The 11664-nt window shown below is 30.3% G+C and overlaps 1 protein-coding gene across 1 annotated transcript; it reads right to left on the reverse strand.

Annotated features, from left to right (window-relative positions):
- Positions 1-500: 500 nt before the first annotated feature.
- LOC149261287 (AP2/ERF and B3 domain-containing transcription factor RAV1-like) lies at positions 501-1930 on the reverse strand. Its single transcript, XM_089381502.1, has one exon. It carries the CDS (start codon positions 1871-1873, stop codon positions 623-625), a length of 1251 nt encoding a protein of 416 aa, XP_089237628.1. The 5' UTR covers positions 1874-1930; the 3' UTR covers positions 501-622.
- Between the last annotated feature and the right edge of the window lie 9734 nt (positions 1931-11664).

Raw genomic sequence — 11664 nt, forward strand, 5'->3', positions numbered from 1 at the left:
TTGAATTGATATAGATTGTAAGTTCAAAAAATATCCTAATTCTTTTTTTCTTTGTAATCTTTTGAAATATTTTCAAAATCTACGCTCAACATAAAAATTAAGAGAAAAATATACACATAACCTGCACAAAAGCTTAGAGCATTAAGCTTCCAATTTATATACTAAACAAAAAAAAAATCTACACTCAACATAAAAATTAAGAGAAAAATATACACATAACCTGCACAAAAGCTTAGAGCATTAAGCTTCCAATTTATATACTAAACAAAAAAAAATATGTAAATATCGAGCAATATACTAATGGATAATCTCAACCCGGAGGCATTCTCAACACTAAAAATTTCTTGAAATACAGAAATTATTAAAAGTTATAACTTCTGTTAAGATGGCAGACATGGTAGGTAAACGTGGAAAAAGTCCCTTTCCAGAGTTGCAGACCTGCAGACAGAGATTTCGACACTTTTGAAATATAGAATTTCATTAAAATTATAGCTTCTATTAAGAAAGTACACAACGTGGGTAAACCTGGCAAAAGTCCTTTCCAGAGCTGTAGACATAGATTCAATGTCTTCACATTCCTTCGCTCAGAGTTGCTGGAAGAGATTCAGAACATACAAAATTTCTACCTAGTTTGCTTCGCAGTTCCAATTTCAACACCAAATAGTTTGACACTACCTTTGGAACTTTCCTTTTTTGGCATCTGAGAAGAGCTAGATACACTTTGACCTGCAACTGTAACATGATCCCTTACTTCATCTTCATCTTGGCTTTCATTTGTTGGGAATAAACTGTGTTCTCTTGCCTGCCTTCTCATATCAGTATTTGATAGTCTTCCCTCCACATTTGACTCCATCCCCAGTTGAGTACCTCCATTATCCACACACTCTGAGTAGTAACTCATGTGAACTGGAAGAACACTACTGTGCAATACAGAATTCTTGTTGTAAAAATGCAGAGACTTCTGATCATGGGGATTAACAACCAAGTGTGCAAAAGGAGAAGAATAACCCATATGTTGGCATGCAATGGCATCTGCAGTGGGCCTTGAAAAAGTTGGACGATGAGTGACACTGATATAGAGTCTGCCATTGGCCCTACACCTCTGGAAGGAAACAATATCTCCAGCTTGTAATTGTTTCTCCTTAACAAACTTGCTCCATCCCCTAGTCAGGACATAGCTTTGACTGCTCTTCCAAAACGAGTACCTAAACTCCCACTCTTTGTTGTTCTCGTCCACAAACACAAGAGTTTCATCTCTATCATTGATTTGTGACTCCGAGGGAAAATTTCGCTCTGCATGCTGTTTTGGAACCACCAATCTGTTAAGCTTTCCAACATCACTAGGAGTCACCTCTTTGTCAAATAGATGCTCTGGATTAACCATCAATTGTCCATACTGTCTAACACTATTGATGTTGTCAATGCTTTCCCCAGCTTCAGCTGGAACTCTACTCTTTATTGATATGAAATAGTTAAATTTCTCTGGGTAAGTATGATCTTTGATCATCTGGACCACTTGTTCCTTGGTGTACAACTCTTGAAAGTTGTTTTCTATCTGGCACTGTTTTCCACTGAGAAGATTTCTAGGACCCTCAGCACTTCTGAATTTAAGACAAGCCCGGTCATATGCTAATGCAGCTTCAAGTTCACTGTTGAAAGTTCCCAGCCATAGTCTCTGATGGCTCACATATATCTGAGCTCCCCATTTACCATTATGCTGAGGAACAACACCTTTGTACTCTGAGGAAAACTGTCTTGCAGCAATTCCACCCTTTGACTGACCCAATGCTTCAGTTCTAAGATTGAAAGGAATAATGGATCCTGGAGTTGTTGATACACAGGATCCTGAACATGGCTTAGACTTGTTAGCCATGAAAGCATTTATCCATTTATATTCTTTGGCCAAGAAATATATTTGACTGTCACAAACTTCCCATTCACCTGAGTCACCTATATACAATTCCAAAAAAAAAAACCAAAACATAAACATGAGAAAAATCATGTTACTGAAAACTCTAAAGCGCTAAAGACAGAAAAGCATGCAGTTTCTATAATGTCTGCACTCACTTGCTTTTTCCCGTATTATGTGAAGGTTAACTGTATTCTGATGCTTTTTTGGAAAATTTTTGGAAACCTCCCATTTTTGTTCTTAAGTCATGGTTGCCAACTAAGTTCTTCTACTCAAATCTAGAAACCATTTTAGCAACTCTCGTGTCTAGTTTCCGAATTTCACTTGAAAACTGAATTAAAGTCGTACTGCAGAGGATGAGAATACACATAAAGCTGAAAGGCAGCGATGATTGGATAAGATATTTGTGAATTGAATAATGGGCAGCTTTGTGGCTAACTTTGGTATTTTACACGGTCAGAGAATGCTACCTGATGATTGTTTTTTCATGACTTTGGTTCTCCCAGATACACAGGACGCCTGCGCTCAATTTCATATTTATGGCAACCAAGAGTGGGCGCGCTTCGTTCTTCCAGGTACATACTCGATTCCTTTCTCTCCTCATCTAGCCTATCCCCGTCATGATACTATACAACAAACAGACACCCTAACATTGTGGGAATAATTAGGTATACGTTTAGGTGTCACATTATTGTGTGTCTTGTCTTGCATTTAGACCAACCCAAAATCCCTACGTGCTGGACAGTGAAGAGGGTAAGAGGCGAGACCATATTAGTTTTAACTGGTAACTGGATGGAGTTTCTTAAGCTAAATCTGATCAAAGCAGAATAGAGATATGTTTTGAAAAATCATTGTGATTTCCTGTACTTCTCTTGCTTGATGGCGTCCCTGAACGGCATTCTGATTATGTATAAATTATTGTCTTACACTTCAAAATATATCACAGTTAACAAGAACGACATTCGGATTATGCATAAATTATTTGTTTATGACAGTGATCATTAATGGAATCGTAATTACAAAGACATCTGACTACCCATCCATTTCAGATAGCTGTTCTGGCTCTGCTCAAGTTCATGTTGTAAGGAACAAATTAGTGGGCAATTTGGTTTTCTTGAAAAGTATAATTTGTTTAAAAACAAGTTGGCTGAATATCAATTCTTAGCAATAATTCTGATTCACATCAACTATCAGGGTTGAGTTATTGAAAAAAGTTGACTCAATAGATGGAAATTGGTAGCATCTTAAACCTCGCTAAACACATTGGAAGCGTTGGATTATCCTTCTACACCACCGTAAATCGCTAGTGTTAAGCATATGCCACGAAATGGATTATCCTTCTACACCACCATTACATCGCTAGTGTTAACACATGGGAAGCGTTGGATTATCCTTCTACACCACCATTATATTGCTAGTGTTAAGCATATGCCACGAAATGGATTATCCTTCTACACCACCATTACATTGCTAGTGTTAAGCATATGCCACGAAACGGATTATCCTTCTACACCACCATTACATCGCTAGTGTTAAGCATATGCCACGAAACACACGAGTAGCGTTGGATTATTGGATTATCCTTCTACACAAATGGATTATTGGATTATCCTTCTACACAAACACGAGTAGCGTTGGATTATTGGATTATCCTTCTACTTGGATTATTGGATTATCCTTCTACACAAACACGAGTAGCGTTGGATTATTGGATTATCCTTCTACACAAAATACGCAGGGAGCGTTGGATTATCCTTCTACACCGCCATTAATGGGGAGCGCAACAATCTCCCCCCAATGTGAGCCAGGTGTGTTTCAAACTCGAGACCTTTGGCTCTGATACCACTTGTTTAGTCACGATTGCCATTACACCAAAACTCGCAGGTGTGTGTTTCAAACTCGAGACCTTTGGCTCTGATACCACTTGTTTAGTCACGATTGCCATTACACCAACATCGCTAGTGTAACTCGCATGTTGGATTATTGGATTATCCTTCTACATAAAACACACAGGGAGCGTTGGATTATCCTTCTACACCGCCATTAATGGGGAGCGCAACAATCTCCCCCCAATGTGAGCCAGGTGTGTTTGGAACTCGAGACCTTTGGCTCTGATACACTTGTTTAGTCACGATTGCCATTACACCAAAACTTGCAGGTGTTAGTAAACAGACACATCGCTAGTGTAACCTGCATGTATTAGTAAACAAACACATGGCTAGTGTTAAGCACATGCCACGAAACACACGGGGAGCCTTGGATTATCCTTCTACAGTGTCATGGATTATCCTTCTACATAGCCATTAACCGAGAGCACAACATTTATGTCATTTAGACTACACAGGTTTGAACAAGAAAACAGTAATTCAGTTTGCAACATAGCTTTTTTTTTTAAGGATTCTTCATATTTTCCTGATTGAGAAAAAGCATAAAGAGTTTGTTATTTTAACAAAAGAGAAGGTGTAGTAAATTGTTGTGTATTTTTTTTGGGTTGAAATTCAGTGATATAATGATTACTAAGAGAAAGTTGTTATGTACTTTTTTTTAAGCTTGGTAAGATTATATCTTTATCATGTCTAATATATCATTTTGATAGCGCCAGGGAATTGAACTAATATATCATTTGGATCGTGGTAAGGAATTGAACTAATATATCATTTGGATCGTGGTAAGGAATTGAACTAATATATCATTTCTTGGATCGTGGCAGGGAATTGAACCAGTGATTTCATATTAAGAAGTTTGAACCAGTGATTTCATATTAAGAAGTTCCTTAACAGCTCACCCATTTATGGTCTATCCAAGACCCGTATACATGTTGTTATGTATTTTTGGTTGAAATTCCTTGATATAATTGTAAGTAAAGGTAAGTGTTATGTATTAGAATCTTAACTAGAAGTAATTGTGTGTTTGGTTGGAATTTGATAATATAATTATAGGTAAGTTGTTATGTATTTTTTATTAAAATTCAATAAGATTATCAAACTATATTTTTCTTATTAAATAAGTTTTTGATAAAAAATTATTAGGTGAATTATTCCAATTTTAATAAAAATCTATCAAATTTTTGACATAGAAACCACTGCAAATTGATTTCAAGCACCAAAATTCCAGAGACCAGAATTAGTGATGGGACTTATTTTCATATTACTAGAAAAAATTATGTTACATCTAAGACTTTTGTGATCCATAATGTAGATATATGTCTTCTTGTTAAGATTTGGTTTACTTTTCGAAACAACTAATGTGGTTTATCCTCCATACAAAGTGAGAAATCAATCCATCTGAAAAAATAAATACCAGAATTAACATTGTAATTGGTAAATTCATTAATGAAAAAAGTAAAATTAATTAAAAATATTTGAAAAACTCCAAACTTAGAATAGTTAGGCTACCGCCCTGAACATAACAGGAGAACGGACGTCTGATTGGGATTAATCTGTGATGCTTCATTTGCATCTTCTATCGCTTTATGATACGGCCGTCATCGAACAAGGCTGCGTGTGTGCGCATCTAATCTCATTCAGTGTTGTGTTTTCATGGCAGTTCGTCCTTTCATTTTCAATGTTGAATCTGGACCTTTGTCCAGGTGCAATGGTTAAATATTCCATTGGACGTTGAGCTTTTTGTTCGTGTCAATAAGGGACGAGCTTGGGAAAAAGTTGATCTTTTCACAGGGAGATTTGGACAGGTGTTTTTGATAAATCACATCAAGTATCATGATAAACCTCAACCTCAAATATCAGGCTCAAAATTTGGAACATGACATCAATCTATGTGATTTGCGCATATAGAAAGGACCATGTTTTTTAAAAAAATTGGGTGAATTTAACAGTGGACCCACTCATTACTGATGTGATATTTAACAGCTTTATTTACCATGGTGAATGTTAAATTTGTTTTTCTGGGCGATATGTAATCAATGGTTACCATTATCATCATAAAGCAGCTCGTTTGTTTGGTCCTCGCGAAGGAGAGGGTGTCGTAACGGTCGTCCATAGTAGGTTGCCTGACAAAGATTGTGACATTACATCATTTATACTCACGTTTTCTAAATACAACGTTAGTCGAATTTGTAAAAAGTTGTGCAAAACTAATATTTAAAATGGGTGATTAGGAAGAAAATGCTATATTAATTTTATTTTTAATTTATTTTAATGGGAAAGATGCAGAGATGATGGGAAGGTTGGAAGTTAACTTTGGTTGGTTAATCTTTCGGTGTAACTGGTTATTCTTTGTCTTGGGATCAAATTGGTTATTGGGCAGTGAAAATTGTGACTGGTGTGCCTGAGGCTATTCCTGTAATAGGATCTCCTCTGAGGCTATTCCTGTAATAGGATCTCCTCTGGTAGAATTATTACGCGGAAGTGTTAGTGTGGGTCAAATCTACCTTAACTCGTTTTTATAGTTTACACACTTTCATATTACCCCTTCTTACTGTTGTATTTATGCCAATGCACTTTCTAATGATCCGTAAGCAGGGTATTCCAGGTCCTTTATAGAGAGGAAAGATAGATTGAAAATAACTATTCATAACTTATTGTTCCGAATAAATTTTCTCTTATCTGATGCAGAGAAGGTTGGAATTTCATTACTTATTTTGGAGTTTTATTTTAATTGGAAAGATGGAGAAGGTTGGAATTTCATTTATTAATTTTGGTGAGTATAAGATGAATATTATGTTTATAAAATGTTATCACTACAATATTTTTTTTTAATTTTTATTTTTTTTTAATGGCATTATTTATAAATCAAAACTTTATTAAAAATGAATTTCAAACATTATTCAAAGTGTTATTAATAGTTTTTATAAGTTTAAAATACAAGATTATATGAAATTATCAAATTAAAAGAAAAAATTAAAAAAACACATTTTTAAACATTTCAATTGAGTTACACTAAATGTTATTTGAATTTTTTTCTTTTTCTAATATAAGATGTTTCTTGTAAGCTTAACTATATTGGTAATAACATGTTGTTGTTGTGACATGTGTCATATATTTTATGTTGAATACATTTTTGAGTTGAGAATTTTCATTATTTTAATGTGTTTTGATTTGTTAATGGGTAAATATGCAAATATGTTTAAAGAGTTTACATTGTATTGAGAATCAATTTGATGGATGTGTACTAAGATTGCAATTTAATCTTTTTGGTAAAAATTAGTATTTTATTTGTTGCTTAAGGTCTTATTTTTTATTTAGTGACCTATAAATGAATCTCACTCACTTCTAATGGAAAAATAATTATTATCATATCTAGATCAACAAAACTAATTAAAGTCCTTATCCCACTCATATAATTTATTTATCTACTCAAATCCAATTGGCTTAGAACAGATACTCATAATCAACGTCATATTGCTTAATACATAGGCCTCCTCAAGTGATATCCCCTACTTCTAGCTTAAGTTTTTGTGAGCATTGACAAAAGTCAATACTTAATGGTTCAATAAACAAGTTTCTTTTACACCAAATGTTGCATGTAGTGCTTTAATGCTTGTATGGTGACATAAAACACATATGTTAAATATATCTTTTTTATATCATTTATCTAATTGCTAAATAATTTTATTGGCTTATGATTTTGACTTAAAATATTCAAAGTGACACTCCACTTGCATCAAACTCTACTATGCATGGGATAACAAACAAACTACCATAATTAGGGTCCTACCCAAACCCTTGTACTTTGGGGTGCTTAGAAGTGAATGAGGCAGTGTTCTTTGAATAATGCACATCTAAGTAGTTAGTGGGTAGTTACTCAATATAAAAGAGCCATCTCTTAAATGAGACTCATTTAATAATTGGTATTCATTAATGGTGATACCACTAGGATTTATGATTTTGCTAATGACAAACTATTTATATAGATAGAAGGCTATGCAATGTTTGTTGAGAGTTGTTAGCGTATCACAGATCTTCTCAAAGCATATGCACTCATTAATGGTGGTACCACTAGAATTTGTGATTTTGCAAAAGAAAAACTATTTATATAGATAGAAAGCTATGTAATGTTTGGCAAGAGTTTTTAGTGTATTGGAACTCTTCTCAAAGTAATTTTTCCCTCTGAATAGGCTTTTGAACATTTTTATCTCTCTTTTCTAGATTATTAATACAAGGGTTGTATTTTGCATGTTCTATACTATTGTTTCACTTATTTACTTTTTCATTGCTTATATTTCTTGAATTAGTAATCATTATTTATGTTAGTTTAGTACATTGCAACCATTATCTACCCAATGTCAAGTGCAAGCATTTATTGGAGTCACACCACATAAAATCTCATCCATATTCTCACCAATGTTAAAAGATACTTAACATAATTGTTGTAAATCATGTCCTCACTTAAGCCAAAATAATTTAAATGATTATGGTCATTTCTATTATGTTAATCCCAATTTATTGACCATTTTTAATATTCTTTTGGTTTCAAAAATATTTATTAGTCACTTATATATATATATATATATATATAATCATTTTTCAATGCATTATCAAATTTATTCAGTGTTTTACTATTCTTGTAATTGGTGTACTATCTCCTTGCGCCTTTTTGCTTAATGTTGTCATGCACTAGTCACTTTATGGACATCCAAATAATATATGGCTCTCATCTTTATATGTCTAGAAATATACCTTTCTTTTACAACTAAAGTTACAATATTTAATTTGCAATATCTTTTAAAGTCATTTCTCTACTTATTTCTACTCCCAAATTTTCTCAATATTTTAGTTGTACAAATCTTCCATGAATTAATTCCCTCAATTTTGATTTCCCATAATTATGACTCCTTTTTTCAAAATTATTTTTATTATCTTTATGAATAAATTTATATTTTTATACTATATGACATTAAAAAAAAAAAAAACTATTAAATTAGTTACTTTATAGAGATTCATCTTATCTCAAATTATAAATATCAATTCATTAACATATTTTAACATTATTTTCTTTTCATAATTATCATTAAAATATTGTAATTTTCTTATATTTTATTTACCTATTTTATTTTAATTTTTTAATTTAGTATATTTTATTTATTTTATTTATTTATTTATCATCAATAAAATTATAGTAAATTTTGAATTTCATCTCTAATTAATTATAAACTCTAACTCTATATATATAAATAAAAAGTTCATAAACATGTAATAAATTATATTAATTTTTATTTATTTTTAAATTAAATGGTTAACTTTTTTAATTCACCAAAGTCAAATCAAATCATAAATCTTTAGCGTTAAACATAAACTTACATTAAAAGAAAACTCAATAAAAAGAGTCTTAATAAAATATATCTTTATTAAAATTTATTTATTTTAAAAATAATAATAATGAAATTAAACCTACACTTACATTTCATATTAAATAAATAAATAAAAACGCACTAATGAACCTTAATAAAATATGTCACCCATGTTTTATTGAAATTTATTTATTTTAAAGACAATATTAATAAAATATATCATCCTATTTTTTTTATTAAAATTTAATTATTTTAAAGATATTAAAAAAAATTATTTATTTTAAAGATATTAATAGTAAAAATTTATTGAAATTTATTTATTTTAAAGATAATATTAATAAAATATATTATTCATTTTTATATTAAAATTTATTTATTTTAAAAATATTAATAATAAAAATTTAGTTGAAATTTATTTATTTTAAAAATAATATTAATAAAATATATCACCCATTTTTTATTAAAATTTATTTATTTTAAAAATATTAATAATGAAAATTTATATATTAATTTTTAATTAAAACTTCCAACTACGTAAACCAGCAATATTATTTGAATAAACAAGTAATATTATTTGAATATGTTTTTAAAAATAATAAATTGAATAATTTAAATATGAGAAAGATGGCAAGATTATTAGAAAAAACATCATATAATTAAAAAACAACAACATATGTATAAAAAAAAAAAAAAAAAAAACTAAAATTTAAAATTTAAAAGTCTTATAAAAGAACCATCATATAAGTAAAGTTTAAAAGAAATCTCCTATCTATACATAAAAGCTTTGGAAAAATAATTTAGAATAAATAAAATTATAATATTGAGTAAAGTAAATGAATGGTTTAAAAAGCCCATGCTTTTAGGGACAAATGCCCTTTACACATTAAAGAAACACATTTACAACATATAAGTTAAGAATGCTTTTTAAAATCATTTGCTACATATGAGAAATAAAGCTTAAATAAAATCTCCTTTATATAAAAGTTTTGCAAAAATAAAGCTTAAATAAAATCTCTTTTATATAAAAGTTTTGGAAAAATAATTTAGAATAAATAAAATTATAATATTGAGTAGAGTAAATGAATTATTTAAAAAGCTCATGTTTTTAGGGACAAATTCCCTTCACATTATTAAAAAACATAAAATGTTGTTTTAAATCATGTACAACATATGAGTTAAGAATGCTTTGTAGAAAGAAAAGAAATTAAGAATGCTCTGTAAAGAAAAAGTGTAACCAATATTGAAAATTATTATATTGAAATTTTAAAAATAAGAAGTTTTATTATTATTTTTAACATTTTAGATTTTGGATGGGAAGTGTATGACAAAGGAAAATTTTCAAATTATATGATTATAGAAAGTAAATATGCGGACTTATTCTTCAAGTTTGGGTAAACAAAGATATAGTTTTGTTGGTAGAAGATATATCACTACAAAGGTTGAGTGCTATGATTGTTTGAATAGTGTCCTTGACATAAGTCATTATTGTTTGTAGACAAATGAATCATGTTTTTCCTATTTTTTACTTTAATGCATGCTTAGTGAATCCTTGTAAATATATTTAGAACTTGGATTTGATGGTGTGTTATGAATGTTCTAGCTTTGTAGTGATATGATTGTTTGAATGGTATCCTTGACATAAGTCATTCTTGTTTGTAGACAAATGAGTCATGTTTTTCCTATTTTTTACTTTAATGCATGCTTAGTGAATCCTTGTGAATATATTTAGAACTTGGATTTAATGGTGTGTTATGAATGTTCTTATTGGCTTAGAAATGAACGTTTCACATAGTTTTTTTATTCAAGCATGAGTTTGATATATTATCTTGCTAATATATCAACAACTTACCATTATGGATTTGATTAATATGGAAAAGTGTTTTCAAGATCTTATCTTTTGCAACATCATGTGCATACTACAGTTAGTTAAAGCATTCCAATGCACTATCCTTTCAAATTTCATGTGTTTTGATCCAATTCTTCATGGTTTATTATCCAATTCATAGTTAGAAATATAATCATGATTTTGAGTTTGTATTTGATGAATTCAAGATATTTTAAGTAGTTGCAAGTGTTTTTTTTTTAGTTTTATATTCCTTAAAACCAATTTCTTACCTTATCAAACAATATCACACCAATTTGACCCTATATAACTACCTTCTTTGTCCAATATTTTTTAATTGTGATAAATGGAAGAGTATCTTCCAATAAGGAGGTTGTTGGTCCAAGTCATCATATCCTACTATAAATTAATAGATGATAAATTCTATTATTTTAAAGATCTAACATGTATGTTACTTTAGTTTAGTGTTAAGTGACATTTTCCTATACATCAATGTTTGGCAAATGTATAAAGTCATTTTTGTCTTTGTTGAGATGATATTAAAGATGAATGTATATTATTTTTAGAAAGTCAAAAATTATATCATCTCTCTTGGGAGACAAATATTTGCATTATATATCATCTCCCGAGAGATAATAATTAGGGATGCTCACTTTGATAAAA

This window comes from Pinus tabuliformis, chromosome 6, assembly GCF_031772625.1.
Source record: "Pinus tabuliformis cultivar Carrire ecotype Pingquan chromosome 6, CPIR1, whole genome shotgun sequence".
Taxonomy (NCBI): domain Eukaryota; kingdom Viridiplantae; phylum Streptophyta; class Pinopsida; order Pinales; family Pinaceae; genus Pinus; species Pinus tabuliformis.